This window comes from Dendrobates tinctorius, unplaced genomic scaffold, assembly GCF_039654945.1.
Source record: "Dendrobates tinctorius isolate UK_male_01 unplaced genomic scaffold, ASM3965494v1 ptg000029l, whole genome shotgun sequence".
NCBI classification, from domain to species: Eukaryota; Metazoa; Chordata; class Amphibia; order Anura; family Dendrobatidae; genus Dendrobates; species Dendrobates tinctorius.
This window is the reverse complement of record NW_027361697.1, coordinates 14,604,643-14,625,631: the sequence shown is the minus strand read 5'-3', so window position 1 is coordinate 14,625,631 and position 20,989 is coordinate 14,604,643. Positions and strand designations below refer to the sequence as shown.

General features: G+C 40.4%; 1 protein-coding gene across 2 annotated transcripts in view; it reads left to right on the top strand.

The window, feature by feature from the left end:
- DPYD (dihydropyrimidine dehydrogenase) overlaps positions 1-20,989 on the top strand; it is a 1,593,199-nt gene that overhangs the window by 847,792 nt on the left and 724,418 nt on the right. For both annotated transcript variants that reach the window (XM_073571402.1, XM_073571401.1), the window contains 2 exons: positions 3,943-4,127; positions 5,826-6,041. In XM_073571402.1, the coding sequence (XP_073427503.1) occupies positions 3,943-4,127; positions 5,826-6,041 (401 nt within the window). The remainder of the gene's footprint in view (positions 1-3,942; positions 4,128-5,825; positions 6,042-20,989) is intronic.

Genomic DNA, 20,989 nt, shown 5'->3' with positions numbered 1-20,989 from the left:
TGTCACTCACTACCAAACCTGGCTGGAGATTCGCTGGCACAAACCACACATCGCTCTCCTGCTTGATGGCATTCCAGAGCTCCTGTGCTGTGTGGCTCCGATTCCCCAAAGAAATTAATTTAAGGATGGCCTGTTGATGTTTGGCCACACCTGTGCTCATATCTGGCCTAACAGGCTCATGCAGTGCTGATTCCGAGGAACTAGAGTAGGAGGAGGACTCAATATGTACAGACTGCATTCCTGCAATCCTTGGAGTTGGCAGAATACGTACAGAGCCACTCTCCAGATCTGTACCCGGCTCCACAACATTGACCCAATGGGCAGTGAGGGAAAGGTATCGTCCCTGTCCATGGCTACTGGTCCACGCATCGGTGGTCAGGTGGACCTTGCTACTGACAGCGTTTAGTAGCGCATTTTTAATTTTTCCCTCCACATGCTTTTGCAGGGCAGGGACGGCTTGCCTGCTGAAATAAAAGCGGCTGGGCACATTGTATTGTGGAACTGCCAATGACATCAAGTTCCGGAAGGTGTCAGTCTCCACCAGCCTGAATGACAGCATCTCAAGGGCCAGTAGTTTGGCAATGTCGGCATTCAGAGTCAGTGCTCGGGGATGGTTTGCCGAGTATGGACGCTTTTTCTCCCATGCCTGTGCTACCGATTGCTGGTGAGTGGCCTGGGAGTGTGCTGATGACTGAGAACGTGGTTCAGTGGGTGAAATTTCACTGGGTCTCTGGACAACAGTGGCAGAGGTTCTTCCATGGTGTTCCAGTGAGGAAGCCGAACCAGCTGTGTGTGAGCTGGAGGAAGAGGCCCCAACACGAGCTGAAGAGGTGGTAGGTGCTGCTGAAGGTTGGCCTACATCTTTAGTGTGTCTGTGTAACTCCACCTCGTGCTTGGTACGCACATGTTTCCACATATTTGTGGTATTGAGGTTGCTCACATTTTTCCCTCGTTTAACTTTCTGATGACACAGCTTGCATTTGATAAAGCAAATGTCATCTGCAACTGTGTCAAAAAAAGACCACGCACTGCAAGTCCTGGGAACGCCCGTTTTCTGTTTTGGAAGAGGATTGCTCCTCACGGGTGCCAAAGTGGAGGCTACAGGCAACCAAGTCTGCCCCCGCCCTCTCCCTCCTCTTTTGGCCATTCGGGGAATCTCTTCCTCAGAGCTGCTCCCACCACCTTCCTGTGGCTGACGCCATGATGGGTCAAGGACCTCATCATCTCCACTCCCCTCTTCAAGCACTGGCTGGTCCTGGGTTGTCTCGCCAGCACCGTACGCACCAGAAATTGGCAACTGAGTCTCATCATCATCAGATGAGCACTGAGGTGTGCTGACAATAGGCACTGGCCCACCCGCCTCTTCAGATTCAGAGCGACAAAGCAGTTGCGCATCACTGCATACTCCCTCTTCTTCACGCACTAGAATGCTGCTTGGCTGGCCACCTCTTTCCAAGCCAACAGATTCTGAGAACAGAAGTAAAGATTGAGATGGCTCCTGTCCAGGGTTCTCAGACTGCCTGGGCAATTTGGCAGGTGGTGAAGAGACAGATGGTTGCTCTTCAGTGCTCTGACCCTGGGAGGATGCGGAAGTCATTGAAGTGGATGCGTTAGCTGCCATCCATCCGACAATGGCTTCAATTTGTTCGTCACGCAGCAGTGGGGTACGGCGAGGTCCTACAAAGCTGCGCATGAAGGACTGTTGCCTGGTAAAAGTGGGGGATGCCGGGTTACTGGTGGCTGCAGCAGACACCGAATCCCCACGTCCTCTCCCTGCTGAATCCCCCTGTCCTCTCCCTGCTGAAACTCCATGGCCACGACCACGTGCCTTACTCCCTGCCTTCTTCATCTTGGTAGACTGATAAAGATAGGCAGAAAAGTAAAAAAGGGGGGCTTAGTGTTCTTATTCCTGAACACCTGCTAACCAGTATAAGAAACACTAATTTGGCTAAGAGTGTGTGTACTACACTTTAATATGATCTAATGTGGCCTACACAACTGTAAAGTGGAGTGTTTGGTGAACTTTATTTCCTTTTTTTTTTTGGGGGGGGGAAATAAAAGGATGTGACCAAAGTTTGAAAGCTATAGTATCACAAACTTTTTGGAGCGATTACAATGCAGGAAGCTAACCAACAATGCAATTGATGAGGCTCCAAAAAATAGGGTGATACTAGTCTGGCTGGCCCTGAAGGGCACAAGCCAGCAAAAAGGCTCCTCTATCTAATCCTATATAGTGTTTGCAACCAGCCAATGACAATGTGCAGATGGAAGCACACTAATATAGGAACAAAAATCTGGACAAATTAGCTGCAAAAAAAGGACTATGTATGAGGCAGTGACGCACGCTGAGCGGACTACAGCTAGCGGTGGCTGTAGAACACACTGCAACGTGAGCTGCACTCACACACAGAGAGACCTATCAGACAGCCAAAAACAGTGCAGAGAAATGGGCTATAGCACTGAAAGGCTGCTGAAAGGCTCCGCTGTCCACTCCTTTAGTGTTTGCAACCAACGTATATGGATACGTATGGAAGCACACTATACAGGAGAAAAAAAGAGCAGCAATAAAAGAAAAATGTGTATGAGGCAGAGACACACGCTGGGCGGCCTACAAGCAGACGTGCCTGCAGGACACACTACACAGCGTGGGTCTGCACTCAGACAGCCCTTGCAGACAGCTATTAAAACAGCGCTGCTGGGCTACAAAAATGCTACAGTGGTGGATTATGTAGCCTGGGTAGAGCAATAGATATGTTTGATGATCACTATTTCTAACTGTCCCTCACAGTCTTCAACAGCAGCCTGTCCCTAACTGAATTCACAGCAGAGTGACCAGATATGGCAGCTGCTGCGGTTTTTATAGTGCATCATGGCATCATTTCAGCAGCCAATCACAGCCATGCCAGTAGTTAACATGCCTACATGCCTAACAGGATGTGCCCACACTTCTGAGGATCCCCATTGGCTGAATCAAATCGAGCAGGCTCCTAGCATTATGGGAACTTCCGATTCCGGTATTCGATATGAAAAAAGTATCGGAACTAAGTATCGGAATTCCGATACAGCGAATATCGGCCGATACCCGATACTTGCGGTATCGGAATGCTCAACACTACTGAAAGCATAAAAGTCAGGGAAAATTGTCTTTTTTCTCAACTTTTTCCCCGACTCAACATATTAATAGATGCATGACATAAGGTCACCTGTTTTGAAAAATTCAACAAGATTTTGTGATACTCCGTCAGGAGATGTTCATAAGTGTCTTTGTGTAGCTACCCAGCGGATGAGATGTGAATTGCATTTTGTAAGTTTTTTTCTGTTTTTTTCTGCTAATTTTAGCTGCATTTTAAAGAACTAGCTATGTCTAAGAGATTTCAGATATTCCATGCACACAGCTCGTTTTTTCAGTCCTCAGTATTTTGTGAAAAATCTTGGAACATGTCACTTTTTTTCAGCACTTTTTCCAGTGTTTTTCACCCATTGAAAGTAATGGGTGGTGAGAAAAACGCTGAAAAAACACAGATATCAGTTTTTCGTGCCAAACTCTAATGAAGTAGAATCAGATTTTTTTGCTACTAAACTTTATCAGCATGCACAAGAGATGAATGTAGCACGACCAAAACACAGGAAAAAACAAGCAAAGCCTTGCGTTTTTGCAACAAGTTTCTTATTGCCAAGAGAGCATGTTTTCATCCAGAAAAAAACACATCTAAAAGGTAGCATGTGAACATAGCCTAACAAGAGTTTTTCAGTCATGTTGCAGTCAGTATTGCATTGATTTTGCATTGTAAGGAATAAAAATTCTTAACAATATTTACAGAAAGGGAAAGATAGCCATTTGTGTTTTATTTTATTCCAGGTGGGAACTTAAGAAGTAGATGACAATTGCCTAATTTTATGTTCTCAGTCTGATTATTATCATCACATATGCTTTTACTATAGTTATCGAAGCCATGAAACCCATCAAGTTCAACAGATGGGGTTTACCCGAAATTGACACAGAGACTATGGCAACCAGTGAACTTGGCGTATTTGCTGGGGGCGACCTTGCCGGTTTGGCTAATACAACTGTTGAATCAGTTAATGATGGGAAGCAAGCATCTTGGTACATTCATAAATATCTACAGGTATGCTATTATTCTTACATTTGAAAAGTTGGAGTAGACCACAAGGGATATACTTATATATTTAGGAGAATAGATCCCAATTTTATTGCAATACATGAGGAACTTTTTGTCTTCCAGGAAACTAAAAAAAAGCTTGGCAAATGGGCACAAAAAGCATTTTATAACACAAGGTGTCTCAATCAGATTTTAACCAGTCATAATACATTGATACTTGTCCCTAATGATTAGAGTTCATGGTAAATTTAAGAAAAATTGTAGATAGTGTCCTTAAAGTACCTTGTCTGTAAATCCAATGCTATACATTAGTCATCAACTCATTTGGCTCCCATTAGTGATGAATGCGTGTGCTCGTTACTTGAGTTTTCCGAGCATGCTCGAGTGTTCTCTGAGTATCTTGGGCGTGTTCATAAATTATGTCTGAGTCCCCGTAGCTGCTAGAAAGCATGAATACATGTGGGGATTCCCTAACAAACAGGCAATCCCTGCATGTGTTCAGGCTGACTAGAAGCCACAAATCATGCAGCTGCAGGGACTCAGACATAATTTACGAGCACGACCAAGATATGCGGAGAACACCCGAGCATGCTCGGAAAACTCGAGTAACAAGTTTAAACTCGCTCATCACTAGCTCCCATATTAATGCTTACTTGTTTACTGGATTGATGTGATGGATGCAATCCATTTGCCATCCTCTAGCTATCCCCCACACATTGGCTGTGCAGGTGAGGTAGCAGAAACCTGGTGACATATTTACTTGAAATTGGTGTGTTGTTTAGAATTACATGGCAGTCATTAAAGGTTAATAAGTTGGAATGGAAATTTTCAACTTTTGGATATCGACGATGACTTTATTTAGAAAAAGGAAAGGAAAGCCTTGCTTTGATTGGTTGGTTATCCCATGTATCACTCCATTGTCTTTGTTCTGTCATAGGTAAGGCAGGTGAAAGGAGAAACCTAATGTAGCTTAAGTAGGTTTGGTAGAAGATATGAATATTAACTATAACTCTGAATGTAAAAATAAACAGGTGACCTTCAGAGGCTCCGAGCTGGTGGTTATGAAAAGATCAAATTTAGTAATATTGTTAGAATTTAGTCTTGGTAGAGAAACGATACTTCTGTGTTATCAAAGCATTAAGCTTTTTTTATGGCCATTTGTTATGGTCCCGAGACCTGTGGTAGTGTCTATATATGTTTTTCCTGATTCTTTTATTGTGTTTTATCTTCTTTTTGTACTAATAAAGAATACCTGTTATTTATTGGGCACTCAACTTCCTTTCGTCATAGGTTTCTTATAGCATTTGGAAGTGCCCATTAAACATATTTGGTCACTTTTTTTTGCTTATCCAAAGCGTAAGCTAGTACGTGGCACACTATATTTCCTTTTAATAAACGTGGTAGAATTAATTTAGTCTCAGATAAAGTCTAATGAATTTGAGAATTTGTGCAGATATCGTAGTGTGAATAATCCAGTGAGGTGAAAGTCAATTACGATAATTAATTATTGCTCCCTGGTGATGGAAGCTACAGTATCACACATAGACATGCACTTTGCAAACTTTATGCAATTGCACAGAATATAAGACTAGATTTTTCATAGGTAATTAACCCAGTGATACAGACCATCCAACATTTGAGTTTTTATTAGCCATGGAGTTTAAGTTCAATGAAATGTGTAATTGTTTTACTGTATTTGAACAGGGATTGCACGGAGTGGCTGTTACTGGCAAACCGGAGCTGCCGTTGTTCTATTCACCTATTGATGCAGTAGATATCAGTGTAGAAATGGCTGGATTGAAATTTCTCAATCCATTTGGGCTTGCAAGTGCTCCACCAACTACTAGTGCCCCCATGATCCGCAGAGCCTTTGAGACTGGTTGGGGTTTTGCTCTAACAAAGACATTTTCCCTGGAAAAGGTAAGATATTTTGATTAAGTATTCTCCATACTTGGTTTTATAATTATTAATCCATAATTCACATATTCCATGTGTTCCTTTAAAGAAAAAATAATAATTTTAATTTCAGGCATGAGCAAAGACAAAACACAAGAAAATGGTGTAGTGCACATACACTCACTGGCCACTTTATTAGGTACACCATGCTAGTAACGGGTTGGACCCCCTTTTGCCTTCAGAACTGCCTCAATTCTTCGTGGCAGAGATTCAACAAGGTGCTGGAAGCATTCCTCAGAGATTTTGGACCATATTGACATGATGGCATCACACAGTTGGCGCAGATTTGTCGGCTGCACATCCCTGATGCGAATCTCCCGTTCCACCACATCCCAAAGATGCTCTATTGGATTGAGATCTGGTGACTGAGGAGGCCATTTGAGTACAGTGAACTCATTGTCATGTTCAAGAAACCAATCTGAGATGATTCGAGCTTTATGACATGGCGCATTATCCTGCTGAAAGTAGCCATCAGATGTTGGGTACATTGTGGTCATAAAGGGATGGACATGGTCAGCAACAATACTCAGGCAGGCTGTGGCGTTGCAACGATGCTCAATTGGTACCAAGGGGCCCAAAGAGTGCCAAGAAAAAATTCCCCACACCATGACACCACCACCACCAGCCTGAACCGTTGATACAAGGCTGGATGGATCCATGCTTTCATGTTGTTTACGCCAAATTCTGACCCTACCATCCGAATGTCGCAGCAGAAATCGAGACTCATCAGACCAGGCAACGTTTTTCCAATCTTCTACTGTCCAATTTCGATGAGCTTGCGCAAATTGTAGCCTCAGTTTCCTGTTCTTAGCTGAGAGGAGTGGTACCCAGTGTGGTCTTCTGCTGCTGTAGCCCATCTGCCTCAAAGTTCGACGCACTGTGCGTTCAGAGATGCTCTTCTGCCTACCTTGGTTGTAACGGGTGGCAATTTGAGTCACTGTTGCCTTTCTATCAGCTCGAACCAGTATGCCCATTCTCCTCTGACCTCTGGCATCAACAAGGCATTTCCGGCCACAGAACTGCCGCTCACTGGATTTTTTATCTTTTTCGGACCATTCTCTGTAAACCCTAGAGATGGTTGTGCGTGAAAATCCCAGTAGATCAGCAGTTTCTGAAATACTCAGACCAGCCCTTCTGGCACCAACAATCATGCCACGTTCAAAGGCACTCAAATCACCTTTCTTCCCCATACTGATGCTCGGTTTGAACTGCAGGAGATTGTCTTGACCATGTCTACATGCCTAAATGCACTGAGTTGCCGCCATGTGATTGGCTGATTAGAAATTAAGTCTTAACACACAGTTGGACAGGTGTACCTAATAAAGTGGCCAGTGAGTGTATATATGTAATAAAGAAGGTTTTGGGTATAATGTAAAGTTTAGCGATGAGAGAACGTGCTAGGATAAGGCGTTATCAGAGCATGCTTGGGTGCTAACCGAGTGTCTTTGGCGTGCTTGTAAAATATGTTCGAGTTCCCGCAGATGCATATCTCGTAGCTGTTCGACAGCTGCATCACATGCAGGGAATGTCTGTTTTTTAGGCAATCCCGGCAGGTGTTACCGCTTTCAAACAGCCGCGAGGCATGCAGCCGTGGGAACTCAAACATATTTTTCGAGCACGTTGAAGTCACTCGGTTAGCACACGTGCATGCCAACACCTTATACGAGCACCTTCGCTCATCTCTAGTAAGGTCTTTTAAGTGGACTTTCCCAGAAGGAAAATCCTCTTCCTATACTAAAGCCTGAAACCACCAAGGAACAGCTATCATCACTGGGGGAATTACTGGTCAGCATCACTGATAAACTTGACTAGCCTGCATGTGAGACCTAGTCATCGAGTGATAATCTTCTGCTAATAAAGCACTGATTGTATTGAAACTACAGCACACAGTCTAGTAAGTGACACATCAATAGAATCAGTGTCTCTGCCCCTACATCATGCTGCTCTCAGATTAAATAGCAAAAACCTGCCGACAGGTACCCTTTAACCACAAAAGTGGCTCTGGTTTCAGAAAATGTTGGCATCTGTGGATATTGGTAACACATCGTATACCATTAAGTAAATGTTCCACAAGTGTAACTTGAAGGATGTCTGTATGTGCTGTCCATTTTTAACATTGTAATTAGAAAGAGAAGCTCCTTGTTTTTTTTTTTTGCAATATGTAAAAGTCACAGATTTAAAAATAATGGTAAAAGCAGGTATACGCTGAGAATCTTATCCAAAACACTGATGAAAATTTGTCCATTTTTTCTGCATGAGGGTGTACCTTAGGCCAAGGTCACACTTGCAAGTGCAATGCGGGAACTAGCGCGAGTCTCTCGCCTCAACACCCGGCACTCAGGACCGAAGTGTGCGGCTGCATGTATTTATATGCAGCTGAATGCTGCGGTCTGAACCGCCGATGGCAGTGTCGGGTGTTGAGGCGAGAGATTTGCACAAGTTTCTCGCATTGCACTCACAAATGTGACCCCGGCCTTAGGGTATGTACACTTGTCACATTCATGGAGCATTTTTTTTGCAGCCAAAATCTTTACTCTTAGCAAAAAAATGCCGCACATTACAAGCAAATAGCTGCATTTTTCAGACAGATGTGTTATTTGTCTACAGTACATGTTAGTAAAGTTGGTTTCCATCCCAAAAAGTGCTGAAAACCCCTCAGCGTTGTTTTTTTTTACCTTTGAAATTAATGAGAAACCGTAAAAACGTTGAAAAAAAAGTAGCATAACCTTTTTGCTGTGTTTTGTAGCACAAAATGTTATGCTGCATTTTTTTCCAGAATTTTGCTGTATCACGGGTAAAAAAAAAACGCTCCAAAAACGATGAAAAAATGCTGAAAGAATTGATGAGCTACAAATTTTTAAAAACACTGCAGTGATAAAATTCAGTTTGAAAAAGCAAAAGCTGCATGTACATGAGATTTCCTAAAGCGTATTGCTTTTAATGGTGCTGTAAAATGCATCCTATTGTCAACATGAAGAAATGCACCCAAAATAATGAAAAATTGCTGCAAAAAATGCCGCATGTGAACATACCCTTAGCCTACGTTCCGACGATGAGTTTTTGGTGAATTTTTTTTTTACGCTATCTATTTTTTTGCAAAAAATGAAAGTAACCTATTTTACTTAATGGGTGCAGAATTGCTGCCAAAAATCTGCAAGATCAACAACTCACCAAAAGATCATTGTGGGAACGTAACCTTAGAGCTTATGCAGACGTCCGTAGATCTCAGTCCAATCTTGGGCTGCACTGCATGGACTGGCCATGTGTCTCCCACCCCGAGAGTGACAGCTCCATAGATTTCAATGATTCTGTCATGCTTGGGTCGGGAACGCCCAATTTTCATGGATATCTGCATGAGATTTTGAGGTTCATGCACACATCATGGCCATGACGCGAGGCCCCAAGTGAAAGATTTTGCTTTACTGACATCCATTTTACATGTTAAAAATTTTGTCCAACTTTTAGCAAGAATTCTTGGATATTCTTTGCATATTTGCATTGTATCAAGGCATAAAACATACACACTTTTCAATTAAAGACAGCGGCAAGGCGACTTTTTAGCAGTAACATAATGATAATTGCTTTGGAAATCGGTGGATGCTGGAAAGCCATATTCTATGGTTTGCATATTAATTATCACATTAGAATTATCAATTGTTACAGCCCAGGAAGGGGCTTAAATCCATTGTTTAACCTACTAAGAAGAATTGACTTGAAAGAGCTCAGGTTTCCCAAGTCCCATACTAATGAGATTTTCTTTCCATAGAATCCTAATGAAGAAACACATGATAGGCATTAATTTACCCATAACGTGTTGCAATTTTAATACCCTTCAGCATAAATCTGTGGATTATGTTAGGAAATACCAGTCACTAATTAGATACTTCTCGCACGAACCAAACAAAAAAAGCCAACGTTTCTCTATTGAAGCCCGCACAGGATAACATTTTCAAGTGAGACATTAAAGCAGAAACTGTCACGGCACTGCAACTTTGTATTGATATTCATGTGGCTTCTGACCTGCCAAGTTAAGTTTAAGCATTGTCCGATAGGAAAGAAACTCTTGATCGATACGGACGATCAATGCCGGATTCGAAGATAAAAGTTCACCGGAATAGATCAGTTACATTGTATCTCGGTGCTACTGTATCAAAAATACACGCCTGTCAAAGGGAAGCGTTAAGTGCTTTCAGGGTGAACCCTAGCGGATGAAGTACAGCGTTTAGATCACATCATATATGCTTTAATTTAGATTCCCCCCCTTCTCTCTCGTGAACGTGTAATTCTGATTAATCAGAAACATCTGCTTTCACTCTGCTGGTGACATGCATTGATTTGTAAGTCTGTCACTTTCAATAATCAGCACAGTTTTTTTTTTAATTCATTCCACGAACTCCGTGATGTGATTGCCCAGACAAAGTTTCCCGCAGATCTCACGTTTTCATTTAACCTAGTTTTTTCATTTTTTTCTTGCCTAACCATTACAAAAATAGTGCTACAATTACGTGCAAGTTTAATTGAACGCCAAAAGAAAAATCTATACTCCAGGAATACATTGAATCAGCAGTATTTTACGCAGCGCGGCATAAAAGCAATAAACGAGTGAAGAAGAGAGAGAGGATGGAAGGTCTATTTACGGAGGGATATAGCCATTAAATTGTGCATTGCGGTGGACTCCACATTAGCTGGAATAATGTATGATCATTGTTAAGTGAAGACGTGACTTACTAATCCATGAATGGATGTAGATCAGATATATACTTTGCAGCATGGCAGGTACATAATGTGCATTATTTATGGCTTTCTAATATACCATTAGCAAAACCATTTCCTCTAATAGTGTGACTTAGAAGAATAAACCGGAGGATGATGATGTAGCAGAGATTCCTCTGTAGGAAATTGGGCTATTTTTTTTTTTTTTTGCACAAAGATCTTTTCTTCTTCTTCCTATTGTGTTATTGTATTCTAGTTAGGCCTGTAGAATAGTTTTATGAATTGCCGTGGAAAGGCAGTTCGTTCTCCAAAACCCAGGCACAATAGATTTTTTTCCACTCATACACAGGATGATGAGCTTGTTCACTATGGAACAGTGAAAGGCGACGGTGTGTAATAGAAGCAGGTAGCAGAGCCGGCAGCACACGCAGAACCTTCAGAGCACTTAACCTCTTCTACTACCAAGGTCAATTTGTTTCATCTTGGAGTCATTTTATGAAGTCAAATATTACTTTGCTGCTTCATGGGAAATTTGGTAGCTATAGAGGTTTGGATCGGTAATGGGTTTATTTTTAAATAGCAGATGGACCGGGGTAATCCAAAGCAATGAGTAAAATGGTCATTTTTTATCCAGGTTTTTTTGCTGCAATCACTGAATAGTAATCTACAAGTGCATCTCACCTACTGAAATGTATGTTCAGTAAATGCAGTCAATACTTGGTCGGGGTTCTTTGGCATCAATTACTGCATCAATGCGGCGTGGCATGGAGGCGATCAGTCTGTGGCACTGCTGAAGCCCAGGTTGCTTTGATGGCAGTCTTCAGTTTGCCTGCATTGTTGGGTCTGGTGTCTCATCTTCCTCTTGACAATACCCCATAGATTCTCTAGGGGCTTAAGGTCAGGCGTGTTTTCTGGCCAATCAAGCACAGTGATAGTGTTGTTTCTAAACCAGGTATTGGTACTTTTGGCAGTGTGGACAGGTCCCAAGTCCAGCTGGAGAATGAAATTTCCATCTCCAATAAGTTTTTCTGCAGAGGGAAGTATGAAGTGCTCCAAAATTTCCTAGTAGATGGCCGTGCTGACTTTGGTCTTGATACACAGTGGACCTACACCAGCAGATGACATGGCTCTCAAAACCATCATTGATTGTGGAAACCTCACACTAATTCTTGGAAATCAAGGTCCCAGAGTCTGAAGGAAGAGTGCAGAGACAGACAATCCAAGCTGCTTGAGGTCTAGTGTGTAGTTTCCACAATCAGTGATGGTTTGAGGAGCCATGTCACAGGTCTAAGAGTAAAAAGATCATTAGACAGTACAAAGACCTTTCTTATGATCTTTTTACTCTTAGACCTGTGATGGGGACAAGGGGGCATCCTCTACATCTGGAGGAAAGAAGGTTTAAGCATAATCACAGACGCGGATTCTTTACTGTAAGAGGAGTGAGACTATGGAACTCTCTGCCATATCATGTTGTAATGAGTGATTTCCTACTAAAATTTAAGAAGGGACTGGATGCCTTTCTTGAAAAGTATAATATTACAGGGTATAAACACTAGTTTCCTTAATATTGCGCTGATCCAGGGAGCTAGTCTGATTGCTGTATGTGGAATCGGGAAGGAATTTTTTTCCCCAATGTGAAGCTTACTGTTTGCAACATTGTTTTTTTTTGCCTTCCTCTTGATTAACATGTTATGGCAAGTTAGGATAGTATATGGGTTAAACTAGATGGACTTAAATTCTTCCTTCAACCTTAATAACTATGCTACTATGTATGTTACTATGTCATTTGCTTTTGTACGTCCACTGTGTTTTGTCAAGACCAAAGCCAGCGCAGCTGTCTACCAGGAACTTTTGGAGCACTTCATGCCTCTCTTTGCCGACAAGCTTTTTGGAGATGGAAATTTCATTCTTCAGCAGGACTTGGCACCTGTCCACACTGCCAAAAGTACCAATACCTGGGTTAAAAACAACAGTATCACTGTGCTTGATTGACTAGCAAGCTCGCCTGCCCTTAATCCCGTAGAGAAGCTATGGAGTATTGTCAAGAGGAAGATGAGAGACACCAGACCCCACAATGCAGACAAGCTGAATGCTGCTATCAAAGCAACTAGGGCTTCCATAACACCTCAGCAGTGCCACAGGCTGATCGCCTCCATGACAAACCGCATTGATGCAGTAATTGATGCAAAAGTAGCCCCGACCAAGTATTGAGTGCATTTACTGAACATACATTTCAGTAGGCCAACATTTCAGGTTTTAAAATAATTTTTTTAAGCTGGTGTTATAAAGTATTCTAATTTTCTGATATAATGCTGTGAGTTTTCATTGGTTGTAAGCCATAATAATCAACATTAACAGAAATAAACACTTGAAATAGATCACTCTGTATGTAATGACTCTACATAATATATGAGTTTCACTTTTTGTATTGAAATTGAAATAAATTAAGTTTTTGATGATATTCTAATTTTGTGAGATGCACCTGTATATGTTTTTAGTCTTTTTTTCTCTAGTACAACTTAACAAAACCTTGACATTTTTTCTTCCCTTCTTTTTCCTATGACATAGCCATACGGCAACTTGTTTTTTTCCAGAATAACGGCAGGTGCAGATGGCCGTAGATTTTCTCAAGCGAAAATGACACTCATATCGAAGTGTTATCAGAGTTCGATCAAAATGTCAGTACAGTATGATCCGATTCTCTTGGATGAGAAGAGGGAAAAAAAATATGCATCTTCTCCATTTTGCCAGTGAGCGGAAATCAGACCCCACCCAGGCCTATGTTTTCAACAAATTCTTTGACTTGCATAGCTGAATGTGAACCTAATATTGGATAAAACTCAGGAATGCAGCAATTTTTTTTCCCCGGTTATGTGCATGGCCTCATAGTATTACATCAGTCCAAGTGCGAACCAATGCTTTTACAGATTGCACTCAGATCAAAAATGCGCTTGTCTGCACCTGACCTGAGTTGAACTTTCAAAGCTGCAGCTTAATTTATTATGTAATTTGCTGAAACACAGTAAAAAAACAACATGGGGTAGAATGGTTAAAAAAGTCATCGTTTTACCATTGATGCCTGGGTTTTGTTTTAATGTCTTTCACTTGCACTTTGCAACTTAACTGATTACTTTATTTTGCAAATAATTGTGATTCCAGTAATACCGAATTTCAAAAGTTTGCCTAAAATAATAAAAACTCAAAAACATAATTTATGCTGCTCCATATTTTGTAACCAATAACTTTTTTTTATTTTTCCATCAATGGTGCAGTGGGATGACTTATTTTACATGGGTTGAGATGCAGTTTCAGGCATGTGTGGATATGTAACACAGCCAGCACTCACCATGTGTTGGGTATGTTGAGGTTCTCAGTCTGATCCACACACCTTGGGACTCCACTATTGAGATAACTACAGATGTGCTGATCAAGCAAAATTCAAAAGGAAATGCGAGTAGCTAATAAGTTATTCTCCCCAAATTCAATAACCCTTTTAATGCTCTTGAGACTTTTTCCAGTCCCCAGAGCATAATAGAAATAATACGTAAAGAAAAAAGAAAAATTAATCCTTGTACTCACGTTACCGCTCACTTCTCTGGCTCCATTGCTCTTCACCATCCCCTGTCCAGTCCTCGTCAAATCTTCTGATCACCAGCCCCAAGCTCTGAAATCCCTGGGTCTCTCATGCTTGGCCGGGACTTCCAGCTCTGATGAGGCAAAGGAGGGATCTGTGCAATGGCGCAAGAGGTTATGCTGAAATGATGTAACATTGTTCGTTTTGACTTTGTGCGTGCATGTGTAACACTTGACACTTTCAGAAGCAAGCAGGAGAGGCAATGAGGACTGGACCATTGACAGTAAAGAGCAGAGGCACCAGAGAGGTGACTGGTAAAGTGAGGATAAGTATTTTTTTAACCTTTTGACATTTTGATAGCACTGTATAGTGTAGGAAAATGGCGATGAGGAGGTTAAGAAAAAGAAAAACAAAACCCATATGAACCCATATGCACTCCATCTGCATGTATCTTTGTGATCTCAGTGACTCATTGTTCCATTTTGTCACTGTTCATATATATTTCTAGTGTGTATGGCTCTTGTGATTATTTGTCATCTTGCTGACTTTTGCCTTGCAGGGTTCAGAGGTTCAGATCAGATATAATATATGGTTTTTTGTATCCTTGGTAGGGCATTTTATACTGTTAACCACTATTTGGTATGCTGTTTTTATGATCATTTGGCTGACACTTGCACAATCTTTTTTGGAGTATTGCTATAGGTTGCAGGCTGTATTATGAGCCTAGGGTTGTTATAGCTATGTCACATGGATGACTTTTAAATGTTTTTAAATGTGTGTGTTGGTGCATTCATGTCCAATAAAATTTGCTTCTAAACGCTATCTCCTGGTTTGTGGTGATCCCCCTTTTATGGCCTATCTTTTTCTTTGTTGTTGAGGTTAAGAAAAAGGCTGCGAATGCAGATTTTTGGTGAATCTGGAGGATTTTTTTTCAAATTTGAGAATTATTCAATTCTATTTGAATATATTTTTTCCTCTCTCCACTTTATATGTCACATGTCAGGCTGTATTAAAGTAAAAGCTATACTTAGCCAACCCTTACTTTGTGACATATTTAAAATGCAGTGTGCAGTTATCTCTTGAAAAAATGACCTAGAACAAAGGTGACAAATTGAGCTTTTTGATAGATCTTATGTATTATAGAAGAAAATGCTACTGATGCATTAGGACTTATGTATGTGACAGAGCTGTACCTGTATAGCAGTAGATGATCTCCTAGAGGACACTAATAAGGATCCTTGGACACTCTATATCATCCTGTAAGAGAATTGGCCAAATTTACTGTTTTCTTTCTTTTGCAGCTTGCTATGTCAGTTTAATTTACATAACATACAATTGTACATATTAAGAAAATCTGGTAGGAACGTATACTACAGTGAATTGTCAAAATTGACAATCTTGATCTCAAAAATTAAAAGCAGGTCACAGTCTACGGGTTACTGTCTGGTGCTTAACTCCATTTCTTAGTTAATCTAGATCCTGCCGTTCCAAGGTTTCTGTGGTAGTCTAACACACACCTCCTATGTCGTCATTGGTCCAGGCTGCTTTCTTCTTCCTCCCTCCTGCATCTTGCCTCCTTTGATTTTGCTGATCTTTATAAACAAGTCAGTAACAAGACATCAAATAATAAAATGCAGATTATTAACCCAAAAGCAAAAAAGAATAAATAACTCTTAATGATTACACATATATACTAAGAGACATAAGACTTTAGTAAGTAGGATAATTACCAAATTGCCGAATAGACCTTAACTAAAGATCCTTAGACAATAAAATATAACTTTCAATGATTAATTATAATAATAATGAAAAAAATTGACTTAGTAAGTAGGAACATGGAAACTCAAATTAAAGCAACTTACATTAAAATTTTGTTGCAATATATTATATGTTAAGCTATAAAAAGCTGTCCAATTTTTCTCCGATGTAAAGTGTACATAATTTAGGGCAGGGACTGGCAAGTATTAATGGTGTCCTGTGTTGACATCTCTGGATGTCTCATACATCAGGAGAATGGAGTCTCCTCACCCGACAGGCACTACAAAAAGCAGTGCGTGAATTAGCCAGGTGGTCTTCCATATCTGTAAGTCGATCCTCTGATATTTATTGGAGTTGTGAGCCATTAGTCAGTAAGCAAAGAACCCATCAACTATTATAGAGAGCTATTCATCACCTCTTCTTTTTTAGGGTTTAATCACACTGTTTTTATTGTGAGGATTTAGAAGCAGATATTACTGGAAATCCATATTTAAAAATGCTTCAAATAGTCTTTGAACAAGATCCCTACTGGTTTTACTTGGAAATTTTCAAAATAGTGTGAAAAACAGCACTATGTGCACTATAGGAGCTTTTCCCATCAAAATCCATCAGAAACTTTTATGTGGATATAAGGCGCAGAAGCTGTTTCTAACTACTTGTCAAAATCCTGTGAACATATCAATAGAGTGCAGATTGGTGGAGGTATGAGTCCTGTTAGTAAAATTTGTACCTATCAGACATTTATTGTAACTACTGTCTATATGTCAAAAATGTCACAGAAGGTACTACACCTTTAATTTTTATTTCCGCCTCCCTGTTTTGATTCATTATGACAATGTGATCCTTGGGCCTAAAAAGGTTGTGCACCCCTGATCTAAAGCATAAAAATCATAAGATGTAAACATAAACAAAAAGGAAAACTTATGTTCACCTCATCGGTCACCTGTCAAACCCCTCACCTGCTCGCTGTCTACCACCTGGTCCTTAGAGCAGCCTATTCTTTCCTCTATTGTGACCCACATCTCGTAACTGTTCATTCTAGGTCAGGAATTCTGGTCACAAACAGACCCCTTCGGTCCATTCAAGATGGGGCTCTCTAGCCACCATTCTTGTGGATCAAGAGCCCCATTAACATGATTGCCTGAAGTTGTAACAGTGGGACCTTACACTATGTAATATTAACATGCAAGTTAGATTGCTGATTAGGGCTTGTTCACACGAACGTATAAATCGGACGAGTGATATCTGATTTTTTATGGGATAGCACTTAGACCAATGCTATTCAATGGGGTAATGCTGATGACGGATATTTTTCAATGGCATAATCTGTCTGTGGAAAAAATCCCAGCATGCAGAGATTTCACTTCAAAATCGGATGGGTGCGGAGAAAAAATCAGATGCTGTACAGAGCCACACAGTAGCACCCAATTTTTATGGAAACATTACAGTTCTGTAGTATAGAAAACTGTAAATGATCCTGTAAAAGATTAATAAAGGTTGAGCAAAAACAATTGCATACAGGCTGCATACGGATGACAAGTGAGAAAAAATTGTTCCACTTTTCCAGATGCAAATGGAACTAATTTTTCTATACGCTCTTGTGACCACAACCTTATAGTAGTAATTAGGGTTGAGCGGACCCATGGATGTTCAGGTTCTGGCACCCAACTTGAGCTTGAACCTGAACTCTCTCTGTCTTTTTGTCTTTTGCTCATCCTCCTGGACTTTCCCTGGAATTCCGAACATGAAAACGGACTTCCAGGAGAAGTCCATTTTCAGAGTTTAGAGTTTCGGACTTCAGTCGGATACAAACCCCGAACTTTGAAGTTCGGGTTCGCTCATCTCTAGCGGTAATGTACAAGTTATTTCACATGCTTAAGTGCTGGTAGGCTTAATGCAATAGTAGCATCAGCTTTATAATACTGATGAAAAGTCAAATATAATCTACATTAATTGATTATACATTATGAAAGGAATATCAAATTTTTAGAAATTGAAATTCCTTGTAAACAATCAAGACAACCAGTTAAAATTTCCAACTCTGTGGTGCAATGTTAAAAAACATCTATTTAAAATGTATTGAAACGGAGAGACTTGACATTTGAAATTCTGATGTTCCTATTATGAGAAAGGTTGCTCAGCGTAGTTTTGTTATGAAATGAAATATTAAAATTTCACAATACAGTTTTGATGAAGTACAATTTGCCTAGCTTGCATATAATAAAGAAATTAAATGCTTACCAAGGGAATAGAGGGAAAAATTAGAGCCCTGACTGAACATCTGCTTGGAATTTTATTATCCTGTCCTGCTGACATCATTCCTCCCTCGTTGTTGCTTCGAGATTGACAGCTGAATATTACTTGGATATCCGTTGTAAATATAATTCATTCTCTCTCAAGCGGAGAGCACTGAATACATTCCTGTCTAACCAGCAATAAAAGGGTCAATTGACTATTTTTTTTTTATTTTCATATTGGAAATTGTGCGCTTTGTTTTGAATCACAATTTTTTTCTACTTTTTATACCTCTGACATTTGTAGATGCCAGATTGCAGTCTAATATGCTGTAACAAAAATAGACCATTGACTTGAAGTGAAATGCCAGTTGATATCTCGGTAAGCAGCGGCATTCTTCTTTATTGTGAGACTGATATACTGTAGAGCATAAGAAGTGTGGTCTTAAGGGAGATAAATGATCAGATCATTAATGTTAAGATTACATGGCTTGGCTGCATACCAGTAGAATTCTGCAACGCTTTATTTTTTATCTTGCTGCTATGCAAATGCAGAAAGACTTCTAGACAATCATGAAGACGGAGACCATGAACCTCTGTTTTTTGTAAGAAATTCAAATGAAAGCAGAAACAAAGAAACAACTTTATAATTTCAGAATATTTTTAATACTACAGATATTCTCATGACAAACGTGACCTTCTTATCAAAGGGGTCTCAGTCTAGACATTGGTACCTAGACATGAGCAGATCTGATGGGACTCTTATTCCCCAATCCATGTGAATTTTTCAAAAAAATTCAATTTGCTGCAAATTTATTGTCCACAAGTTAAATATCCCTTATTATGCTCTGGGGGTCTGCAGAGACCCTAGGGCATAATAAATGTAGGATGTAGAAAAACAAACAAAAACTCACCTTGCCTCTCACCTCTACTGCTCAATGTTCCTCATATGATCCTCATTTCCTCTCCTGACTGCAGCTGCATACTGAAAGCCTGGGTGGTAAGAAGAGGCACCAATGACCATATGGGGGCAATGAGCAGCAGAGGTGATTGGTGAGCATTAGTTTTATTTGTTTTTTTAATTTTTTGCGGGCTTTCTTTGGTTCAGCAAAATAGTGCCTTGCCAGTTTTTTGCATCTCAATGGCTGATGTTTTTGTTAGGCAGCTGCCTGATGAGTTAGCTGCCATCTTATAGAGAATACAGGAATGCTTGATTAAGCTAAGCATCCTTGTGTATGGTTGGGAGAGATAAGTTGGGATAGGTAGCCTTCAGCTGTTTGTCCAACAGCTGCTTAATGTGTTTGGCTAGCTTTCTGCTCCTCATGACTTTTCCAAGTGACTACACTTTTATTCTTCAACATTAACATGAGATAGTTTCCAATTTTTGACTTCATTCTGCCTTTATTCAATATTTCATTCCAACATGTTGCATATACACAGAAATTGGTTGTGCACTAAGTTTCACTGTTTAATAATGAGAAGTACTGATTAGCATTGACCAATGATTTTTAGTTTTCAAATATTGCCAATAGGTCATGATTTAGGGATTTCCTAGTGAAGAAAGCTTGTGGTAATTTCCGAGACACTAACAACAATTACAACACTTGTGTATTGCTAAAGAAATCCTGAAAACATGACCTGTTGACAGTGATGGGCGAACCCGAACAGTAAACTTTGTGGTCCATATGGAACATCTACTGTTCAGGCACGGACTTCTAAAGGAACTCCGTGGAACTATTGAGGTTTGACACCCCGAACATCGGGTGTTTTCCATACTGTCATCTGCCTGACAGTGCGAGAAACACCAGCTGCTCTGATTGGCAGTAAAATTACTACTGTGGGACAGAGTACCAGCAGCTGTGACCAGCGGTAAAAGTTTACCTTCAATCACAGAGGCGTCGGCTGATGAGAGAGTATTCTCCCATGAGCCTACACCTGCTGCCACTAATAAAAGTGAGAGCAGGCTTAACTGACGTGGGTATTCATCAGCCAGCACCTGTGCTAAAAATAAATTTTAAAAAATTTAAATCACGTGGAGTCTTTCTTTTAGAAAATGGTGTGGGGTCACCCCCATTTTTGACAACCAGCCAAGTTAAACCAGGTAGCTGGGGCCTGACATTCTCAAGCTGATAAAGGGCCATGGATATTGCCCATCCAACCTAAAAATAGCAACCCAAAACTGCCTCATAAAAGGAATCTCTATTAGATGCGCCAGTTCTGGTGCTTTGCTCGGCCCTTCACACTTGGATGAAAATCACACAAATAAGAAATGAAAGACTCTTGTCTGTCTAGAAAAAGTGTTCACAAGCTGTGATACTTTCAAACGGGGAGCTACTAGGTACTAACCATGCCCAAATTAATCATGCCCAAATTTTTGCAAAGGCCCATTTTCCTTATTGTATATTTAGGTGCTTCTCACAAAATTAGAACATCATCAAAAAGTTAATTTATTTCAGTCCTTCAATACAAAAAGTGATAATCGCATATTGTATAGAGTCATTACAAACAGAGTGATGTATTTCAAGTGTTTATTTCTGTTAATGTTGATGAATATGGCTTACAGACAATGAGAAACCAAAAGTCATTATCTCAGTAAATTAGAATACTTTATAACACCAGCTTAAAAAATAGCT